General features: G+C 38.4%; 1 protein-coding gene across 1 annotated transcript; it reads right to left on the reverse strand.

Annotated features, from left to right (window-relative positions):
* Window positions 1-1,511: 1,511 nt before the first annotated feature.
* LOC125265619 (cytochrome b-c1 complex subunit 1, mitochondrial) lies at window positions 1,512-17,150 on the reverse strand. The gene is made up of 13 exons (XM_048185968.1): window positions 16,993-17,150; window positions 13,203-13,343; window positions 12,997-13,083; window positions 12,196-12,325; window positions 11,861-12,059; window positions 10,619-10,698; window positions 10,395-10,510; window positions 10,168-10,311; window positions 4,819-4,979; window positions 4,619-4,704; window positions 3,520-3,608; window positions 3,326-3,401; window positions 1,512-1,856 (listed from the first exon to the last, which is right to left on the reverse strand). The coding sequence occupies exons 1-13, from the start codon at window positions 17,053-17,055 to the stop codon at window positions 1,792-1,794; spliced, it is 1,437 nt and encodes a 478-aa protein (XP_048041925.1). The 5' UTR covers window positions 17,056-17,150; the 3' UTR covers window positions 1,512-1,791.
* Window positions 17,151-23,795: the final 6,645 nt, after the last annotated feature.

Genomic DNA, 23,795 nt, shown 5'->3' on the forward strand with positions numbered 1-23,795 from the left:
TTTTTCATTTAGATTCAAATTCTATTGTTTATAAACACCAGTATGGATTCTGAAAAATCTTATATGGCTACTTATATGGCTTTGATTGACTTGATTGACAATGTTACTCTTGCACTTGAGAATCATGAATTTACTTGTATTTTTATAGACCTGTCAAAGGCTTTTGATACAGTTAATCATTGCATTTTATTATAAATACAACTTTTGTTTGTTTGTTTTAAGGGTTGCTATTCTTGCACAGCAAGACTACTCTAGACTACAAGACTGTGGGGTTCCTCAGGGGTCCATTCTTGGACCCTTACAATTTCTTATTTATATGAATGATTTATCAAATGTTTCGGTAACACTTTACAATAAGGTTCATTAGTTAACATTAACTAATAGTAATAATTAACTGCACTTACACAGCATTTATTAATCTTTGTTAATGTTAATTTCAACGTTTACTAATACAGTATTAAAATCTTGTTAACATTAATTAATGCACTGTGCACTAACATGAAAAATGAATGAGCAACTCGATTTTCGTTAACTAACATTAACAAGGTAAATACTGTAACAAATGTATGGCTCATTGTTAGTTAGCTAATGTTTAATAATGTATGCTAATTGGTTTAATTTAAATAAAATAAAAAAAAATCAAATTTTATAATTTTTAATCGTAAAAATTATATATTATACCCTAATGATTTATCAAAAATTACAATTGAGTCTATTGATGTGTCTCAAGTGTCAACTGCAAAATTCCTATGAGTTTTTGTTGACGAGAGTTTGAGTTGGAGGGAACAAGCGGACTACGTGAGCAGAATACATCAACCGGTATAAGGAGGGTTAGGCATCTTGTTACTCTTCTTGTCTTCTTACTCTTTACTATAGTTTAATTTATCCGTATTTTTTATCTTGTAATACAGTTTGGGCAAGCACTTTTCCTACTACTTGTCCAAAAAATGTTATCCTTTAGAAATGTTTTGTTAGGATTGCAACCCGATCAAATGCATATACTTCACCTGCTTCTTTATTTCAGAAACTTCAGGTTCTTACCATTTAAGTTATTAACATTTCTCAAATGGGTTTTCATTTATAAGATGTATTCAGGTGAAGGTAACTTGTGTCTCACTTGTAGAGGTCAATATTCTATAGGATTTAGGTGTGTTCTTCTTTAATACATTAAAAAAGATGTATAAAGAATCATTTTATTGCTGTTTTGTAATTGTGCTTTTGTTTTTTTGATGTTTTATGTACTTTATGTACTCTATAAGGTTTGTTTCTGGAGTACATTACTTGTTGCAGTCATACATTCATAGATTTGTAATTTAGTTTTTCTTTAATTTCACAATTAGTTGTTTCTTTTTGTTGTTGTTTAGGTGGAGGCTTTAAATAAGCCCTTTTGGGTTTTCTGCTTTTCCCTGCACAGTATATGGACTGTACTTTTTGTTTCGATAATTTTATATTTGTGCAAATAAACTAAAACAAACTTTTCATGAAGCAACCAAAACAAATAAAATAATCACTAGATGTGACAGGGTTTTATTTGAAGTTGATATGAGAGCTATTGCTATATACAAAAAGGACAGAAATGAAACAATCACATAAATTCATAAATAGCTCTGCTCCATGTGTGACATTCCAGATGTAAATGTACCAAATTATTCATATCCATCTCGGCTTTGGGAAGAGATAACAAATGGGCAAATGTGCTACCCATCAAATTCACAAGATAAAAGTATGAATATGACGAGAGGACAAAAGTTGCAAAGATAGACAGCACATCAGTGACAGCCCAAGGAACATTTAAAATCGAAGCCAGTACATAGCACTTCTCATTCTGTTATAATCTGGCAGCTGCTCTATTGGACCTGCACAAAGAAAGAAAAGTATCCAAGGTTACAAAAATTCAGTTGTTAATACCAATTTCTATACCACAGCATTGGGTTGGATGTGTATCAATTTTCATTTATTAAATTCTGATTGCAGACTTAGAGTTAATTACTGGACTAACTGTCTCCATAAATAAGATGCAGCTAGATCCAGACAATATAACCATATTAGGATTGTTATTAATTTGGAAATTTAAGGGTGCTTCCATTGATCGGCGCCAATCATTATCGGCTGATAACAGCTTTATATAGTTTGATCTGTGGTCTATAAAGGCTGATCAGAAGAATCAGATGATACAAAACACATTTTCTATGATTGCTTCAATACATTAACCAGACTGCTATTTCAACCATGCTCCAAGACGGAGTGGAATATGGACGATCAAAGTGAACTTTGAGCTTCAGGTTCATGCCTAAACGGTCAAATACACAGAAATATGTCAAAATGCCTGGCTTGGTGAGCATTCGCTTAAACACAGTCGGTTATGTCTTAAGTGAACGCAAACCATTGGGAAATATGTCGCATGTCTAACAGTATATTGGATCTGCACATGCAGTGGTCTCTTGATAAAGACTGTTGTATTTTCATTATTATTATTTATTTATTTATTTATTTCACAGGAATGCTATATTTGTAAAAGTGAGCGTAAACCGTTGGGAAATAAGACGCATGTGCAACAGTATATTGGATCCGCACATTCTGTCTTAAAGTAACAGCAGCCTAATATTCCTGTTGCCATCTGTTTCAATCTTAATCAAAAAGCAAAAAGACAAAGAGAAAATAACGCACTGCTCTTTAGTAGATTTAGTGGGATTGATCTATATTTAATTTATATAGTGAAGACTATGCAGTGGTCTCTGCAGTTTTATTTATTTATTTATTTATTTATTTATTTATTTATTTCACAGGAATGCTATATTTGTTAAGCTCCAAGTTGTTCCTAATCACCTTTTAAGAGAGTGAATGGAATATGTTGCACATGTTGCTTGCCAATAAATAAAGAGTTGTCAATTCATAATACTTTCTCATCTTTTAATTCTTTTATACTTAAAATACATTGTTGTTAAGAATAGCTAAATAACCCCAGTGGGTCTATTTGAAACCTTTATTTATCATGTAGTATTATTTATGTCAGTGATCGGTATCGGTGATCTGTATCGACCAATACTGCTTCCAGTGATCGGCCCCAAAAACCCAGATCTGAGCACCGTTATAGAAATTGATTAATCAGTTATAACAATTGAAACTAAACTCATTTATTGAGTTTTGAACAAAAAGTTCAGTAATCATAAGAGCATATGGTAAAATAAAAATAATTTAAAAAAATTCAGGCATTTATATGACATGCTAATATAAAAAAGAATCCTACATTAATTCACTTTAATGTAGAAAGATATAAAAAATAAATATAAAAATGTATTTTAAATATAAAAATAAATAGACTCACCGACAGCAGACACAGCTGGGCATTTATCATAGATGTATTTAGAGCAAACATCCCGAACAATCCTGGGAGTCACAGCCTAGTAAGACACAAACAAACATAATGGTATTCTTAAAATGAAACAAACTTAAATCTCAGAAAGTTAATCTCAAACAGTGCACTCATCCACTGTGGGATTCTTAACATGGACAATTTACCTCAATTCTGGCATCCCACTCTGCCAATGGAATGCGGCGACCATAATTGAGTATGTGTCTGCCAATATCATCACAAACAGGTGTAGTTCCTGAAAACAGAAAGATGTTATCGATAGAACTGCAAATAGGCTTTAATTAATTCCTGCCACTCAACCCACCCTCACTCCAAAATGATCATTTTAATGAGTCAATACAGCAATCCTTCTTCTAAAACATATTTTTGTCTTACCCTATTTCACTATGCTTGCTTAGTTGGGGACACTTGACATTTGATATTCAACAGTGTTTTGTTCTGCCTGCATTGACACCATTTTCTTTAAGAGCTGCTGTGCAGCCAAAATTATTTACCAGTTATCACTGTAAAACTGCTTTAACACAATCTCCAATGTAAAAAGTGCTATATAAATAAAGGTGACTTGACTTGACCATGGTAAACCTATCATAAGTTTTTATATTTTAGACCTAGACCTAGTGCTACTTTTATAGTGGTCTGGTATAGGAGTGGCATAGTTTAGTTGACACTAGCAAGAAAGGTTTACATGGAGTGCACTAAAATCACAAAAGAAAACAAAAACCACGCCAAACAGACGTGGCAAAAAACATGTTAGAGTTCGTAATAAAACAAGAATCAACACTGACTTGGCTTTTCAGAGATGGCGACAACTGAGGGATTTGAAATGTTGTTCAAGTGACGAGGAGATGCTGTTTTTATTTTATTGAACAGATTATATTCTACATTACCATATGTAGCTCTATAACGGAGTTCATTGTAAAGCATCATCTATTGTGAAGAGTCATTTCTATTAATGGGTATATGCAACAGTAATGTCTTCAGCTTGTCAGCTTGAGATCCTTTCCATCTAAACTGGTTATATATCTTAAGCCTAGTAATAAATGTTTTATGAGCATTTACACAGTCATAGAGAGCCGAAGCACAACCAAAACAATGTTCTTCCACAAAATGCACGCAATACAACTGAATCTGTGCTAAATACATAGAGTAATCAGTATCCTTGAATGACCTTTTATGAGTTTTGATGCAAAGAGAGAGAATGTATAGACTGTGTGTATGGGTAATGAGTATGTTTGAGTTTATTACCATTGAGCTGTCCCACTAAGCTGGCCCTCAAAGCATTTTTGGCTCGAGCCACATCACTCTCAGTCACTGTGGTGCACAAATTCATCCTGTAATACAGAAAAATCAACAGCACGTTTTCATCACCACAAATAGGACTTCAACACATCAGATGAGAATTGCATCCTCTGTCAGTAATAGCTGAAGGCATGCCAGTGACTTACCAGGCATTCTGAGCCCAATGCATCATGTCCTCGATTTTATGTTTGTCTGTAACAAAATAAATACCCAGCAGTCCAGTGTCACTGTATGAGGAGTGGAACGCTTGGAAACTGTGACACAGGTTCAGCTCTGCAGCCAGGCGAGCCAGACGACTGCTTAAATGCTGTATACAAGAATACAAATAAAAAGTAGTATTATTTCATGATCATAATGCAACCGCCATTTTTCTAGATAAGTTAAAATTTGTTTTGTTCCATGCTCAGTTAATTTACAATTAAAATTTTTATAACCACTGCTTATGCATGGCAGTAATGTTTATACTAGGGACGGTACATAAACTATTACAAATACTATTTTAAAAGGTGTTTGCATTAAAAACCTGTTTTCATGACAATATAAATAAAGACATCACTAACAAGGTTAGGTAAAAGTATATTTAATATATAATATAGTGCATATATTCAGCAAAATGCTCCGCTCTAGTAATTTTGTCTAGTTGACTAACAAGCTATGGACACTGAATGGCATCAAATCTGTATTTATTATTTGAATCTCATGATGTAATTGACAGTATTTGAAAACTCAGGCTTTAAAGCACAAAGCTTATTGTGATTATTGGATGGGATATGCACTCAATATACATTGAAGTTTTGTTCACTCATAAACAGTAAACATCATAGTCCAAAAGATTGATCTTGAAATTTAAGAATCAATATTGGTTCAAAAAAAAGGAAGATCGATCAATCAATATAGTTAGCCCAGCCCTGAAAATTACATAAACAGACTTTCAAATTAAGCATCATGGAGGTATGCAACACTCCATAAAAAGCATGGAGGACACTGGTATTGTGTTGTGTATACACGCTTAGTGGTGTTGTCACATTACCCAAATTATGACTTTGATACGATACCTGACTAAAATATCTTGATACCAATACTGAACCGATACTGAAACGACAAAAACCAAAATATTGACCACAATTTTATTTCAAGATAAAAAAAAAATCTCAATAGTGATTTGTTATTTATTGTCTTTGATATTAAAAATAAAAACAAGGACACAAATTACAAACCACCAGACAAATATAATAAAAGTCAGTTAAATAAAATAAACAGTACTTTTTTTTTTTTCAGGTAAAGAATTTTTAAGAGCAGCATTCAAGTAAAAATACTACAGAAATTGGATCAAATGTGAAAAAAATTGATCCTTATTAAAAGCTATAAAGTTATACAGTCAAGAGCTGTGAGTGAGTAATTTTCTTTTGTTGTTTGATTCACATTAACACCATAGACCAGGGATTTCCAAACACATTTCTGGAGGCTCCCTAACACTGCATGTTTTCCATGTCTCCTTAATCAAACACACCTGATTCAGATCATCAGCTCATTAGTCGAGATTCCAAGACCTGAAACGGGTGTGTCAGACAAAGGAGACATGCAAAATGTGCAGTCCTGGGGAGGCTCCAGGAATGTTTGGGAACCCCTGCCATAGATTAGGCTGCTGTCACTTTAAGACCTAATGCAAAGAACCAATATACTGACACACAACTTAGAATTTTCTCCAGTTTATATTCACTTAAGACAAAACTGACTGTTTATGTGAATACTCATCAAGGCATGCATTGTTAAATTATTCTGTGTATTTGACAGTTCAAGCACAATAAGCGCAAAAGAGAACTGCGAAAGTCCGGGATTACACACTGTGGCATCTTTCTGCCGCTTCGGGTGCACTTTGCATGGTTTGAGTATGTGTCAGAGCGGGCTGAATAAGATTCACTTTACAAGAAAACAACTTGTCAATGTAGGTATGCATGATATATTGCTACCATATCAGTTATATATCAGTTATATTTTTGGTACCAATAAAATGTACTGATATTGGTCGATATTGGACATCAGCCAATACTGGAAATTTACTTGATTATGCTTATTTTCTACCTTTAGATTATTTTTGTCTCTTTTTTTTATTTATTTCTTTTTTTTTTTATTGTACACTATAATGTTGTTGTGATGTCCGAATTGACCCTTCGCAAAGACCCATCCCCCTTAGTTACTGTTGCTTTGTCCGACAAGCCGTGGTGCTACCATGCCACACACAGTAAAAAATACATTGCGGAGCAAAGAGGACACCGACAACACGTCGACAGACAAGACAAAGCAGGTTACTTATAATATTAAACAAAGTCCCAGCTTTCAAACTGTGTAGTTTTTTTAAGAAATTCAAACAATAAAAAACGTTTTGTGGCTCTTTAATGTGTCGTGACCATAGTCGTGACAGATTGCAGTAGCGCCTCAGCTCAAGAGGCTCGTAAACTGATCATCTCTTCCTACTAGTTCATTTATATCATCAAATAAACATGAATGAACATGAGAAGGAATGTTGTTTCAAACACGGAAATACGTCAATATACACAATTTTTTCAAGTTTAACTCCACCGAGGTTAATCTTCTAACTCCTGACTGCTTTGTTGGACAAAATGGCGGAGTCTGCATTCTGATTGGTTAGATCGCCTGTCAATCAAACTCGCAGCGAAGGGTCAATTCACTAGAATGTCAAATTTTGATTTTAGAGTTTTATTTTTATTCTTTATTTTATTCATACAAAATTGTATAATGGCATGAAAATAATTATCAGTTATCAAAACAACATGAGTTTATCATTCCTGTGCATGGAGAAGTCAGGAGACAAATGGTCCCACTTTATATTAAAGGTGCCCAAGAATGCTTTTTCACAAGATGTAATATAAGTCTGAGGTGTCCCCTGAATGTGTCTGAAGTTTCAGCTCAAAATACCCCATAGATTTTTTTTAATTAATTTTTTTAACTGCCTATTTTGGGGCATCATTAACTATGCACTGATTTTTTCAGCACGCCGCCCCTTTAATTCGCGTGCTCCCTGCCACACGAGCTCTCGATTATATTACAACACATTTACAAAGTTCACACAGCTAATATAACCCTCAAATGGATCTTTAAAAGATGTTCGTCATGCATGCTGTATGCATGCTTCGAATTATGTGAGTAAAGTATTTATTTTGATGTTTATATTGATTCTCTATGAGTTTGAGACTGTGCTCCATGGCTAACGGCTAATGCTACACTGCTGGAGAGATTTATAAAGAATGAAGTTGTGTTTATGAATTATACAGACTGCAAGCGTTTAAAAATGAAAATAGCGACGGCTCTTGTCTCCGTGAATTCAGTAAGAAACGATGGTAACTTTAACCTCATTTAACAGTACATTAGCAACATGCTAACAAAACATTTAGATAGACAATTTACAAACATCACTAAAAATATCATGCTATCATGGATCATGACAGTTATTATTGCTCCATCTGCCATTTTCGCTGTTGTTCTTGCTTACCTAGTCTGTTGATTCACCTGTGCAGATCCAGACGTTACTGGCTGCCCTTGTCTAATGCCTTTCATAATGTTGGGAACATGGGCTGGCATATGCAAATATCGGGGCGTACACCCCGACTGTTACGTAACAGTCAGTGTTATGTTGAGATCCGCGTGTTTTCCGGAAGTCTTTTAAACAAATGAGATTTACATAAGAAAGAGAAAGCAATGGAGTTTGAAACTCAATGTATGTCTTTTCCATGTACTGAACTCTTGTTATTCAACTATGCCGAGGTAAATTCAAATTTTGAATCTAGGGCACCTTTAAGTGGCCTTAACTACAATGTACTTACATTTAAATTAATCATTTGATACAATGCACTTATTGTGTACATATTTTTACATTGTACTTATTTTAAGAACACCTGCATGTAATTACATCTGTAATTAATTTCTGTAATTACATTTATAATTAAACTGTTGACCCATCCCTTTCACCTTACCCCTACCCTTAAACCTACCCATACCACCAAAGCTTTCCCTAACCTTACCCGTAGCCCACCTCAATAGCAGCAAAAGTGTTTTGCAATTCAATATGAACTCAATAAGTACATTGTACTTATTTTTTGATGTAAGTAAATAGGAGTTAAGGTCACTTAATATAAAGTGGGACCAGACAAACTAATTAACAACGGCCAAGTTTAAGGATGCTCTATGCTGCATTTTCAATAAAACAGAAAGAAACCCTCTCATACTAGAATTTTCTAGGAGCCATCTTGCCAATTATTGCAAGAGGAATCCCTGAAGCTAATCAGAATCAGATTCCCACTTCTACTCCAAACTATTGTTGTCACAATACTGGAATTTCTAACTTTGATACGATACCTTTAAATATCAATATTCAATACCATTTTCGATACCATGGGGGAACAAAAACTTAGGGAAAATATAAAACTTTCTTTTTTTGTCCATCCATTTAAAGTCTAGGCAATCAAAACTTTCTTCTGAAGTGATCACTTTATATGATAAAGCTTTTAAGCTTTTTTTCATATATAAACGTTGATCAATTACCATTACAATTATCTCACAAATATGTATTTGTTTTTACAATGGGGTAATTTTGTTGCAATAGCTTACATATAGCACAAGGGATTTCAAAAGGTAAATTGAATTTAAAGACAAGTAAACAGTTATAAAATAAAAACAAATTACTAACAATAGCAAAAATAAATACAATAGAATAAAGATACAAATGAATTAGACTCCTTTATTTTCTCAGGTAGGTCTAATGGTAGTATTCAGGTAAGAAACTGAATAAAGAAACAAAGTAATCGAATTTAAAATAACATTGGATAAACTTCATTTAAAAAATTACAGATTAAATCAATCAAAGTTATACAAGTTAATCAGTCAAGAGCAGCAAGTGATTTTCTCTGTCTTTTGTTGTTTGATTAACATTAACAACATAGAGAGCGATGATGGGCATTGTGACATTTTGTATTTTACTATTAATAAGCCACAAAGAAGAGCAGACATATCCGATGGGTGCGTCAACACTATGGTCAATCAGAGTTGTTTACGAATCCGCTCAACAGCGCTCAAAACGTCATTTTTAAAAATATTTTTAAAATTAATATTTAATATTTTTTAAATTTCTGTACCGACTTGGTACCGAAATACCACCGCTTTCACAACTCTAAAAGCAGATAAATTAGAATTAATATTGATTCTATAATAATAAAAATAAAAAAAATAAAAAAAAAATATATATATATATTAATTAAAAAATAAAATTAAAATAAATAAATAAATAAAATAAAATCACGATAGTTAGGTGAATCGTTTTCCCCTCTCCCATCCCTAGTTATAAGTGTATCGATGCTGCAGAAAGGAGTATTGGAATATCGACACATAAATATTTATATTTTTGACAACTCTACATACATACATAAAAAAAAAAAAAAAAGGTTTAGGAGATAGAAGTTAAACCAAAGTAATAAACTAACCTTGCCACCTCCAAATGTGATGTCATAACTACCAATGATGGAATTGGCAACCATGAGTGGCACAATATCAGGACTTGCAGCTCCAGCTCCCTCTACAGCAATAGCAACATGTGCTAGTGGCAGTGCATCATCACGCATACGAATCTGAAAGCAAGACCGGATCAGACCAACGGCAAGTCAAGTAATGTCAAGAAAATGAGACCCTCTCATGCACATGCAATTCATACCTCACTCCCAGTGAAACGGCACGGGGACAGAACAGGTACAGCATCACCCTCGTATTCAAATGAAACACCACTGAAATGCTGCTTAGCCAGAGCCACAAGCTCATCATGGTTCACTCCTACAGTGGAAAAGAAAGACAGTGTTTAAGCAAAAACCTTTGCTGTCTGTGGCTTTTCTATTGTAACACTACTGCATGACAAGCTTGATAACTGTTTAAGAGCAGTACCTCCAGCTGTAGCCAGGACCATGCGAGGAGCTTTATAATGGCTATTGATGTATTCCACCAGATCATTACGAGTTAGTGTCCTTAAATTCAGAGAGCGCAAAAAAAAAAAAAAAACTTCCATTAATTAAGTAAAAATTCCTGTTATAATAAAAATAAGCTGTCTTAATTGTACACTGAATATCTTATTTACATTGTGTTTATACTTTGTTGGTTATAATGAACGGATTTGCAGTTGTGCAGCTTGTGTTGAACAAAACCTTGTGCATTTTCAGTGGTGTTAAGTGGCTTCTGACTAATTTAATGACTAGCAACTCTGATAGGGCATTGCATTCACATGCTCAACAGATATGATTGTGACTGGCTACAATGCTCAACATTTGTAAAATCAAGCTGTAAATAGAAACCTTTGATGCTCAGAGAGCACTAAAACAAACACAAACGACAGCATTTGAAGGCAGCGTCTATCAGCGGGTACCAAAATACACCCAATACTGCAGAAATTCTGGTAACTTTATTTTATTATTTATTTTTTAAGTACAGACTGGTACCGGTAGTACTGCTACATTTGACAAATCTCTTTACATGCACTAATTTGTGTCAATCTGAAATAATTCAATCCCATTTCAGATTCTTAAAGTTTTGATTATATGAACCCTAAACTTTGCAATCCAATTCACATTTTCGTTTACGCATGTATTTATGTATTCCGAAAAAAAACTTCTTCACATACGCAGTGCCCTAGTCATTCAGAACCGAAGACACATGTCACCAGAGCTACCGCGAGCATAATCGTTTTTGGCCTTGAAGATGTCTGAAAGGGAAGCTGACAAATATGTCAGAAGTGATGTTGTGGCAAATATTTTTATATAAATATTCAGCCTCCTCCACTGACCAATTCCTAAGACATAAACATGTATGTTCAAGAAGTAAAATGTTTGTAAACAGAGATCTTTTTATAAAAGGGCTCTGGTAAACATACGCATTACGGCACTGTGCATTTGCTCAAGTTTTTTTTAATTCGATTGAGAAAATAGTCGTATTCAAGCGTTTACATGCTCAGTTTTTTCCTATTGATTGAATTATTTTAGGTTTACACACACACCTTTCAATCCAATCAAAAATTCATTTGGATCAAGGTCAATCTGATGGACTGAGGTATTTACATGATGTCTTTCAATCTGAATGACAAACAATTAGGCATATGAAACATGATATACAATGTCTTGGAAGCTGTGTGCATACCTGGCATTGACAGAGGGACCAAGAACACTATGGCCCAGAGGAGTACCCTGGAAAGCAGTAGCATGGAGCAGATCCAGGCAAACATCCTGTAAGCTACCTTCCACCTCCTCCAGCTCTCTTAGCACCACACTCCTCTGCTGCTCCATCTCAGCCTCACTCAAAGATGAGCTCTGCACTACTTCTGCCAACAGCTCCACCGCTAGAGGGAACAAAACAATAAAGAGACATTGTTAATAAGATTTACCATTTTAGATCTTAATATACATTAGCATAAATAAACTGTACCTGTTGGAGAAATGGGTCTATTTTAATAGTTCAGTTGTTTGTTCTCTAACCTTTAGGCAAGTCCTTGGCAAGGGTCTTCATGTAGTAAGCGGTATGTTCCCGAGAGGTGTATGCACTAAGGTGAGCTCCCATAGACTCCACTGCCTGTTCAAGAGCAGACTGAGGGTGCTTCTTTGTGCCCTTGTTCCAAGAATAGTTTGGAATAGAAAAGAAAGCATGCAAATTAATGAATGGGTTTTTAATTGTTTGGCTAATGGAATGGGTTGTGGTGTGCAAGCAGTCTAAGTGATTTTTTTAAAGGAAGGCTATTTTCACAAAACAATATTCATGTTTTTTTTTCCACTATACACAGAAATTCAGAATTTTACACCATGTGCTCATAGGAAGTCCTAGAATTCAATAAGTATTGTAATTGTCAACACAACCTGAATTTGTCACCATGTGAACACTAGTAAGCTAAATACAAATGTCAGAATTTTAAGATGTATAAAAATGGCTACAAATAAGTTCTTTAGCTTTGAATACTAAGTAGAAAGTTTTCAAATTGGACAATGATACAAGTGAGAAGAGGTGAATGAGGAAAAGGAGGAAAAAGAAGGCCAAGTAGAACATTAGTCTCTGATGAGATCTGTGCTGCTCTTTCATTGACCATATTCTTCCTCATGTATATGATACAAATCTAACGAAGTAGAAATTCCAAATTAGAATATGTTCAGAATTGATGTGACTAATATAATATAATGCTTTATGCCGTGATATAATTGCATCATGACACATATCATGAAGCAGCAATACCCTAGCCCTAGTAACAACATTAATTTAGAGAGAACGAGTAAAGGTATCATGTATACTTTAAATGCCATATGCTCCAGGAAAAATCCAGCACCATTATTCTTCTCAGACTCATATCTGCTCCCACAACCTATCCAAAGGCCGACCTGCAATAGCCAGACAAATGAAAAGCACAAAGGATTAAGTTAGCAGTACTTGGCACTTTTACTGTATATGTACAATTTATATAAATATAAATTGTAAAGCCTATAAAAAAGCAAATCACCGTGCATGTGGCCTGGTTGGTCTCCTCAGAGGCAATCCTCAACCCATTGCTTAGGGTAGTGAGCCGAGTTTCTGGAGCTCCTAGCAGGCTCTGAGCATATGATACAGAGGCTTGTCCTCGTCTCAGAGACAGCAGAAGAGGCTAAAACAAAAAGAAAGACAGACATAAGTATATGGTGCAAATTCCTTGCATCAATTTTAAAAAGCAAGGCAAAAAATAAACAAATAAATAAATCACAGAATAAAAAAATAAAAAAATCCAGAATGATACGAACTAGAGGTTGACCAATAAGACAAGATTTGAATAAAGAGTTTTGGCCAGTAGCTAGAGATTTGCAGTTCTGGTTTTGTGTTTTCACTATTTAGTGATTAGATATGTGTCTAAGCAATTAAGGACCGATAGTGGATTTTGCCAATAAGATAAGAACACAAGTTGATATCATAAATCAGCTATTAGCTTTTAAAATCAACAACATATAAGAAAACTTTTCACTCAATGTAAAATAAGACATATCTTTATTATAAATTTAACAGCAAAAGTGTTTTAAAGATGATAAAATAAAAAGTAGTTGTACTTCACAATTATTTTATTGTCATATAAAAGACATGATGTACAGAAGGAGAGAGAAAAAGGGATATAAATTAAAGTATTTTTAAATTAAGTTTTAGAATGGCATTGTTTATATTGTATATACATGTGCCCTGAATATGAACATTATACTATGTTCATGTTTGAGGTTTATGTATTTGACCATTTTCTATATTTATAACTTAAATGGCTATTTCAGTGCTCATGCATTTATGTTTTCTAATGCCACTTTCTCACATTAGAAGCATTCCAGTAAATACTGCTAATAGGGAATAGAAGTAAAAGTGGGAGAAAATTAGGTTTTAAAGCATCTATGTGAAAAACTTGATAAGAGATTTGAGAATTTAAGAAAAAATCTAGAGATTCACAGTGCAGTCCAGTAAATAACTCACGGGATATATTGTTTATTATTGAGAGAACCAAACAAAGGTGTGCAGTATTGGTTGTCTTTTTCAATTTTATATATTTTTTTTCATATAAAGAACAGAAGAACAGGATAAACGGAACACAGACTGAAAAGAGCTCTTGCTACAGATTTATTTATATCAGTATTTTTGACCCCACACCTTCAATAATATTCAATAATATTATTTTTTTCAATAATATTTTTTTTCTATAAATGTATTAAAAAAACATTAAAATACTTTATATATGTGTCTACACCTCTTCGGTTATGAGTATGTTTTCAATTTTTTAATTAAAATTAATTTTGTTTTTTTGGGGGATGGGGTGGGGGGTGAGTCAAAAAGATCAGGGTGTCATTACTATACTAATATCATAACAGCGGGGTCAAAGAAATAAAGAAAAATGTCATTAAAAGAATGACAATTTTAAGTAGTTTAACATATTTTATTCTTACTTGTTAGGAAAAAATATTTCAACAAAACTGCCTCACTGCTTAATATTTTTAAAACTTGCAGACAACACAGGCAGAATAAAATCAAATCAAATCCAAAATTATATCATATAGAAGACCCGTGCAGACCACCATGGAGGTTTGTCAAGGTCAATAAATCTTGCAAAATATTATATAATTTGACATTTTTATGACAGGGCAAAGTTAGTTAACTAAAAATGTCAGGTTGTGGAACTCAACCTGACTGTTTGAATTAATGATTCATGAAATCTTGGGGGAAAAAAAAAAAAAAAAACACATTTCACTTTTTAAAAATGATTAATGTGTACACACACGTGCATTAAAGGCACAGTATGTAGAATTTTTGCCACAAGAGGTCATATATTCAAAACAAAGGCTTAGCTTGATGACGGCGAGTTTGAGCGTGGAATCTTAGGAGATGTCGTCTTCACCTCACAGCCAGTGGAAAAGAATCGGGACGGGACTCCGGCAGAAATCGTGTTTATGGATGACATTATTAACATTACTGTAGTATGAAGCAGAGCATGGCCAAGTGCTGTGGGACATGAACGAGGCTGCTGGAGCGATTGCTAATGAAAGACGATCGCCACACACAGCTCAACAGCAGAGGAACTTTTATTATGCCACAGTTGCCGCTTCCAATTCATCCGGTAAAGCGTATGAGGTAACGCAGCGCTGTTTTATCATATTAGATACATTTGAGTGTGTTGCTGCAGAGCAAACACTGTGAGACACTTGTTGCACACTGCAGTAAGCTAGATCAATTTTAGAATATCATATTAATAAAAGCTGGATGGCTTGTTCTGATAAATGGCATGCAATTAAATACAAACGTATTGTATGATGGAGAAAATGCTTTATTATGCGGTTACTAAAAAAAAGCGGCATCTGATTATGCTATGCTAGTTACTTGACAAAATAGTGTTTTTTTCTGAGGCATGGTATTCATGGAAAATCAAGAAAACTAGATTTAAACAATACGACAAAACGTGTTGAGCTATATCAATCATTTGTTTTCCGTTTGGTGTTTCCATGGATTCTACAAAATAAAATCGGAAATCGAGGGTAACGCGGGTATGACGTTACCGATAAGCGACGCACGGACAGTCGGACACGTCCTGGTTAAAATTGCTTATTTCTCTGGATTTAAACATTCTTGGAAACATTTGGGATACGTACACAAGTCAACAAAATATAGGTAACACTTTACAATAAAGTTCATTAGTTAAACATTAGTTAATGTATTAACTAACATGAACTAACCATGAGCAATAAATTTGCTACTGTATTTACTAATCTTTAACGTTAGTTAATAAAAATACAGCTGTTCATTGTTTGTTCATGTTAGTTCACAGTGTATTACCTAATGTTAACAAGATTTGAATAATGTATTAGTAAATGTTGAAATTAACATTAACAAAGATTAATAAATGCTGCAGAAGTGCAATTCATTATTAGTTCATGTTAACTAATGTAGTTAACTAATGTTAACTAATGAACCTTATTGTAAAGTGTTACCAAAATATATAACACTGTTCTAGTGGTTTTTGGATATTTTTGGATCCAAAATCCTACATATTGTGCCTTTAAATCTGTAAGAAAAATGTAAAACATTTATTGAAAAAAAATACTTTGTAGTTTTTGAGTCATAAATCTAAAAATTCTCATAAACAGTATAGCATAGTTTTGAAAACCATATGAAACCAAAATGAACGAACAGCACATATTTAAGAAATTATAACATGTTACGATATAGATTTCCATTTATTGACACTCGACTCACATATTTATTGAATGTTCTTTATTAACATTCAATAAGTGAGCTCTTCGTCAAAGCAGTTTATTTGTCGTTTTGTAGTTTGTCTAACGCTTGTCTAACGTATTTTTGTTATTTGATTTGAATTGACGAAAGGGAAGAGTTACAAAAAAGCAATAGCTTATACGCTTAATGTCTACAGTATAACACGAAAAAAAGATCTATATATCAGGATGACGTCAGTTTTCAATGACCTTGTCAGCTCAAATTTCAGGTTCACTTAACCTTACCAAGAAAAAAAAATAAACATAAAAGCACGATATAACTTAGTAGAGTTACAAAGCGACTTGCTTAAAAACTAATAAAAAACTCGTGTCTTTATCCTCAAAGCGCTCACACACTGGTAAGAGATCTAACCTTCAGTGTAAGTGAGCTATCAGCTAGCTCTCCGGCATTGACAAGGCCAATGACAGCCACTGTGACCATGGAGATCGGATGGGGTTAATATTAAATGTAATAATTTAAATTCCTAAAACCAGTAATACATTTCAAAGCCATGAAATACTCACGTAGCCAGCTTTAGAAAGAGCTCGATTCACTGCCCCACTGATCCGCCACATAGAGCCAACCATTTTGTCCACACAATGTGCACCACCTCCACCCGTGCGCAATATTCCTCTTCTTCGTCTTCGTCTTCTTCTTTTGGACTTAATGGCGGTTGGCAAACCAGTTTTGGTGCATTTCCGCCACCTACCGGGGTGGAGTGTGAAGAGTTGAAGGAAAAGAAAACAAAACAAAACAAAAAACCTTAGGATATTATAATACAGATGTGGTTATTTTTGAATTATTGTTGCTCAGTAAGTTATTTAATGTTAACCTTTTTATTTTTTACAGCCTTAACCTCTTCTATGAGTTGAGATCTTTCTTCATTAGCATGGTAATCCACATTTGCTGCACAATCCTGTATTGTGTTTACCAGTTTTAAAAAGTGACTGATTCAAAGCTGTGGAGTTGTGACATTTTTGTGACAAACTTCTCTCACATATCCTACTTCTTTATTTATTTAATGTAAGTATCTTTGATTTCCTTCCTGTGTCCACAACTCCATAGCTAATTAACTTTTTAATTGAATAACTGAATCACAATCAATTTGAGGAGTAAACAGATAAGAATTTAGATGTTCTATTACCTATTTTAAAGTCCAGCTGTGGAATGAATGACTTCTGCTGCAGCATGCCAAGATTCAGGATCTTTTGAGACATCAGTATGTTTGAGAACAATAATGATACTCTTGATCTAAATATTGTTTCACAAACAAATCTTTTGAGATCTTTCTCTGATGGTCATATTACTTCCAGCAAGTGTCCCACATGGAAAGAATCTATATGTGGATATATGTGCATATATGAAACCTATATGCAGTGTATATGCACATATATGCTGCATATATGCACATATATGATAATATATATGCTGCATATATGCATATATATACTGCATATATGCCATATATATACTGCATATGCGTATATATGCCACATATAGGCAAAATTGAGGTGCATATATGTGCATATACAGGAAATATAGGTCTCCTGTATTGCTTCTTCATATCCACATATAAGCCCTATACATACAAGATATGTCTTCTATATAGCTAATGGCAGGATCTGGTCATTTTGTAGCTCATATCTAATTTTTGACTGTCATACATGATGCCTAGCTCATATTTTCTATTATCAAGGCAAAAACTAAGAATTAACGAAAAAAATTATGCAAGAACTTATGTATGTGCGAACACGTGAAATTGGTATCACATGTAATTGGCATGTTATGGAATTTAACTACACTCTAAAAAAGATTGGTTCTTCAGCGGTTCTTTGGGGTGGTTAAGGTGCTATATAGCACCACTACCTTATAAAGAACCTGTAAAGCCCCTGTATGGTTCTTCAGCGGTTCCTTGCTGTGGTTAAGGTGCTATAGTCAAGTCAAGTCAAATTTATTTATATAGCGCTTTTTACAATTGGTAATTGTTTCATAGCAGCTTTACATATTAGAAGCACAGAAAAAAGAGAAGTGGTTAAAAATTGTTACAACAGAGACACGGAGACTGAAGTAGAAGCAATCCAGTTAAGTATTTATTCACAAGTTGTAGAGCACAGAGTGATAGCAAGCAGATATAGCGTGATGAGAGATGAATGGGATATAATACTGTCCTTTTAAACTTGCAGATGCTGGATGAGAGATGCAATGGAGGGAGACGATGGAGACACTCACACACACAGGTAGGTTTGCACACGGGGAGACCAGGAGACGAAGGAGATGAAGGAGATCGCTGGAGCAGGTAGGTAAGTCGTTTGGGAGTCCTTAAGGTAAGCATACATATGTCGTAGTGCGAACGAGACCGGACAGTGAGTGTGTGTGAGTGTGGTGGCTTTATAGTGCTGGTGATTGCAGAGTAAATGACGTGCAGGTGGCGGTGATTAGAAGGCTGGTGATTGAGTGCGTGGGTACTGCAGTGAGGTGGAACCTGACGTGTCTGTGACAGTACCCCCCCTCCCACGGCCCGCTCCTGAGGGCCGCGGACCTCGACGCCGTGGTGGTCGTCCTCTAGGTCGTGGGGCAGGTCTGTCCGGGTGATTGGCGTGGAAGTTCTGTAATAGAATAGGATCAAGGATATCATTCTTGGGCACCCATGAGCGTTCCTCGGGGCCATAACCTTCCCAGTCAACGAGGTATTCGAGCTGACCACCACGGCGCCGGGAATCCAGGATCTCATGAACCACGTAAGCTGTGCCGTCCTCCAGGATGAGTGGAAGGGGGGGCTCGGCGGCTGCCACGTCAGGTTCTGTGGAGGGAACAACAGAAGGGTGGTGAGGTTTTAGTAGAGAAACGTGGAAAGTAGGATGAATTCTACTATACTGTGCAGGGAGTTGGAGACGGTAAGTGACGGGGTTGATCTGCCGAAGGATGGTGAACGGGCCAATGAAGTGGGGACTCAGCTTCTTGCAGGGCAGACGCATCCTGATGTCCCTGGTGGACAGCCAGACCTTCTGCCCCGGTTGATAGACTGGAGCGTCGGAGCGCCGAAGGTCGGCTGTCCTCTTGCGTCTGCGCAGGGCTCTCTGCAGTTGGTGGTGAGCTGAGTCCCATACCCTCTCGCTCTCCCGGAACCAGTAGTCGACTGCAGGGACGTTGGAGGGTTCCCCATCCCAGGGGAACAGCGGGGGTTGGTAGCCGAGTACGCACTGGAAGGGTGTTAGTCCAGTTGTGGCTTGACGGAGGGAGTTCTGTGCGTACTCGGCCCAACCCAGGTACTGGTTCCAGGAGTTCTGGTGGCCGTGACAGAAGGTACGCAGGAAGCGGCCAATCTCCTGGATCTTATTTTCCGTCTGCCCGTTCGACTGAGGATGGTATCCAGATGACAGGCTGACGGTCACACCCAGGAGGGAGAAGAAGGCCTTCCAGACGTGGGAAATGAATTGGGGTCCTCTGTCGGAGACTATATCTTCAGGTATTCCAAAATAGCGAAAAACATGGTTGAATAGCATCTCTGCTGTGGCCATAGCGGTAGGTAGACCCTCCAGGGGTATCAAACGGCAGGACTTAGAGAAGCGGTCTACCACCACCAGGATGCACGTGTGACCGTCAGACTCAGGGAGATCGGTGACGAAGTCCACTCCCAGGTGTGACCAGGGTCGCTCAGGAACGGGCAGAGGAAGTAGCTTGCCGGTGGGAAGATGGCGTGGACTTTTGGAAATGGCGCACTCCCTGCAGCCCTGCACGTACCTTCTGACGTCGTTGGCCATGTTGGGCCACCAGAAGCGTTGTTTGAGCAACGAGAGGGTCTCATTGACCCCCGGGTGACCAGTGCCAAGTGATGAGTGGGTATTGTGCAGAAGTGGAGTGCGACGTGCCCGTGTGACATATTGCAAGCCTTGGGGGCAACCCGGCGGAGTGCGTGTGGAGGCATTGGAGGAGGGAAGGGTTTCTTCAGACCACTGGATAGGGTTCACGAAGATAGACTCCGGCAGGATCTTTTCAGGCTCTTCGGGCTTTTCCTCAGGGGAATGGATACGAGACAGAGCGTCAGCTTTAGTGTTCTTAGAACCAGGGCGGTAAGAGATGGAGAAATTGAATCTCGAGAAAAACATGGCCCAGCGAGCTTGGCGAGGGTTGAGTCTTTTGGCAGCCTTCAGATATTCGAGGTTTTTATGGTCAGTGAGAACTTGAAACGGATGAGTAGCCCCCTCCAACCAATGCCTCCACTCCTCAAGGGCAAGCTTGACGGCCAGGAGTTCGCGGTCACCGATGTCATAATTGACCTCCGCCGGGTTGAGCTTGCGGGAGAAGAAGGCGCATGGATGGAGTCTACTTGGCGTCCCCTGCTGCTGTGAAAGGACCGCTCCCACTCCGGTGGTGGAGGCGTCCACTTCCACGATGAATGGTAGGTCCGGGTTAGGGTGGACGAGGAGGGGAGCGGTGGTGAAGGCTCTTTTCAGGGTCTCGAAGGCGTTGGTGGCAAGTTGGGACCAGGACAGAGACTTGGGCTGGTTACGGAGTAAGTTGGTGAGTGGACTGACGATGGTGCTGTAATTCTTGATAAATCTGCGGTAGAAGTTGGAGAAACCTAGGAATCGTTGGAGCTCTTTGATAGTTGATGGAGTGGGCCAGGACTGGATAGCGGTGACCTTCCCCTCGTCCATCCGGATGCCACTGTGGTCAATGATGTATCCTAGGAACTGGACGGAGGGCTGGTGAAAGGAGCACTTTTCAGCTTTTAGGAAGAGGTGAAACTGCCGTAAGCGTTGAAGGACCTCCGCAACGTGGTGGCGATGTTCGGCCAAGCTCCGGGAGTAGATGAGGATGTCATCAATATATACCAGAACGAACTTGTGGAGAAACTCCCGGAGCACCTCATGAATGAAATCCTGGAATACGGAGGGGGCGTTGACCAGGCCATACGGCATGACGAGATATTCGTAGTGTCCGGTGGGCGTGACAAAGGCGGTCTTCCACTCGTCCCCCTCACGTATCCGGATGAGGTTGTACGCGCTGCGGAGGTCCAACTTGGTGAACACAGTGGCACCGCGGAGATGTTCCAGGGCCGCTGGGACGAGGGGAAGTGGGTAGCGGAATTTGACGGTGATCTTGTTGAGGGCACGGTAGTCGATGCATGGCCTCAAGCCTCCGTCCTTCTTTGCCACGAAAAAGAAGCTTGAAGCAGCAGGGGAAGTAGACGGGCGGATGTATCCCTGTTCGAGTGCCTCTTTGATGTATTCCTCCATGGCCTTCTCCTCCGGTAGTGATAGGGGGTAGATGCGTCCCCTAGGCACTGGTTCACCCGGTAGCAGATCGATGGCACAGTCCCATGGCCGGTGTGGAGGAAGTTTGGAGGCGCGCTGCGGGCAGAAAACGTCACTGAAGGGGGCGTAGTCCGGGGGAACATCCACGGAGCGTTTCTCGACAGGGCTTTCGATAGAAGTGGCGTTCATGGAGAGAGACTTGGAGAGTGGAGACTTTGGAACAGGAAGCGCTGGGAAACAGTCGGGAAAGCAGTGATCGCCCCACTTCAGGACTTCGCCCGTGCGCCAGGAGATGGTGGGATTGTGTTGTTCTAGCCACGGGCGCCCTAGAACCACGTCAGCGGTGGATTCCTCCAGAACCAGCAGATGTACCTTCTCAGAGTGCAGGATGCCGACACAGAGTTGAAGAGGTCCCACATAATGACGGATGTTCTTACGGCTCAAGGGTTTGCCCGTGATGGAGTGGATTTGATAGCAAGTCGGAGACGGGGAGACTTTGAGGTTGAGTTGTCGGCAGAGGGCACCAGAGATGAAATTTCCTGCTGACCCTGAGTCGAGGAGCGCCACCACTGGAACAGAGGTATTTGCAGCAGTAAGGATTACAACAGTAGTGAGTGGTTTCATTTTTTGGATAGAGGGAAAAATTGCACTCACCACGGGCCGAGGAGGACGGGTTGGGCATGTAGAGATGACATGCCCCGGTAATCCACAATATAAACATAAGTTCAGGGTCAGCCTTCTTTGTCTTTCATCAGTGGTGAGACGAGAATGATCAATCTGCATGGGTTCGGTGGCTGGTTCTGGAGGGCTGACGGGTTCGGACCGACGGAGGAGGTTGGTGATGGTTGACTGGCCCTGGTGCTCTAGGAGACACGACTGCATACGGGACCCCACGCGAATGGCGAGTTGGATAAAGCGTTCAAGTCCAATGGAGTCCTCGTATGCAGCGAGATGCAGCCGCATATTGGGTTCCAACCCCTGACGGAATGATGTGATGAGAGCTTGTTCATTCCATCCGCTGGTGGCGGCTAGCGTTCGGAACTGCAAGGCATATTCGTTAACAGAGAGATTACGTTGTTTTAGATTGTAGAGTTTCTCACCAGTCGATGAATCCGTCAGAGGTTACCCGAAGACCTCCCGGAAGTGAGAGACGAACGCCGAGTATGATCTGACCACAGGGCCTTTTTGAGTCCACAGAGAGTCTGCCCATTGCAGGGCCTTACCTTGCAATTGCGAGATGATGAACGCTATTTTAGCCGCGTCGGTGGTGTAGAATTGCGGCTGCATCTCCAGGACCAGTTCGCATTGGAGAAGGAATCCGCTGCATTCCTCCGCCGATCCAGAGTAGGGCGCCGGTTTGGCCATGGGACTGGCGGTGAATGCTGGTGAGGAAGCGGTGCTGGCTGGTGCTGGAGTGGAAGCGTTGCTGGAGGAAGATGACGATAGCTGTGGTGTGAGTGCTCGGCGCAGCGTGTCCACGAGCTCTTGAAACGGGTCGTTGGTGCTCATACTGTGAAGTTGTTATGGTCCGGTCTTCTGTTACAACAGAGACACGGAGACTGAAGTAGAAGCAATCCAGTTAAGTATTTATTCACAAGTTGTAGAGCACAGAGTGATAGCAAGCAGATATAGCGTGATGAGAGATGAATGGGATATAATACTGTCCTTTTAAACTTGCAGATGCTGGATGAGAGATGCAATGGAGGGAGACGATGGAGACACTCACACACACAGGTAGGTTTGCACACGGGGAGACCAGGAGACGAAGGAGATGAAGGAGATCGCTGGAGCAGGTAGGTAAGTCGTTTGGGAGTCCTTAAGGTAAGCATACATATGTCGTAGTGCGAACGAGACCGGACAGTGAGTGTGTGTGAGTGTGGTGGCTTTATAGTGCTGGTGATTGCAGAGTAAATGACGTGCAGGTGGCGGTGATTAGAAGGCTGGTGATTGAGTGCGTGGGTACTGCAGTGAGGTGGAACCTGACGTGTCTGTGACAAAAATAAGCTGTACAAGCAAGCGTGGTAATATGTAACATATACAAGATGGTGCTACATTAAGCCAATGTTGGC

This window comes from Megalobrama amblycephala, linkage group LG1 (genome assembly GCF_018812025.1).
Source record: "Megalobrama amblycephala isolate DHTTF-2021 linkage group LG1, ASM1881202v1, whole genome shotgun sequence".
In the NCBI taxonomy this organism is placed as follows: domain Eukaryota; kingdom Metazoa; phylum Chordata; class Actinopteri; order Cypriniformes; family Xenocyprididae; genus Megalobrama; species Megalobrama amblycephala.

Coding starts and splice junctions, on each gene's coding strand:
- LOC125265619 (XM_048185968.1), bottom strand. CDS start 17,055: ATGGTTGGCTCTATGTGGCGGATCAGTGGGGCAGTGAATCGAGCTCTT. Junction 12,060..12,195: donor TGCCAAGGACTTGCCTAAAG/GTTAGAGAACAA, acceptor TGTTCCCTCTAG/CGGTGGAGCTGTTGGCAGAA. Junction 4,980..10,167: donor TCACATTTGGAGGTGGCAAG/GTTAGTTTATTA, acceptor TCTTGTATACAG/CATTTAAGCAGTCGTCTGGC.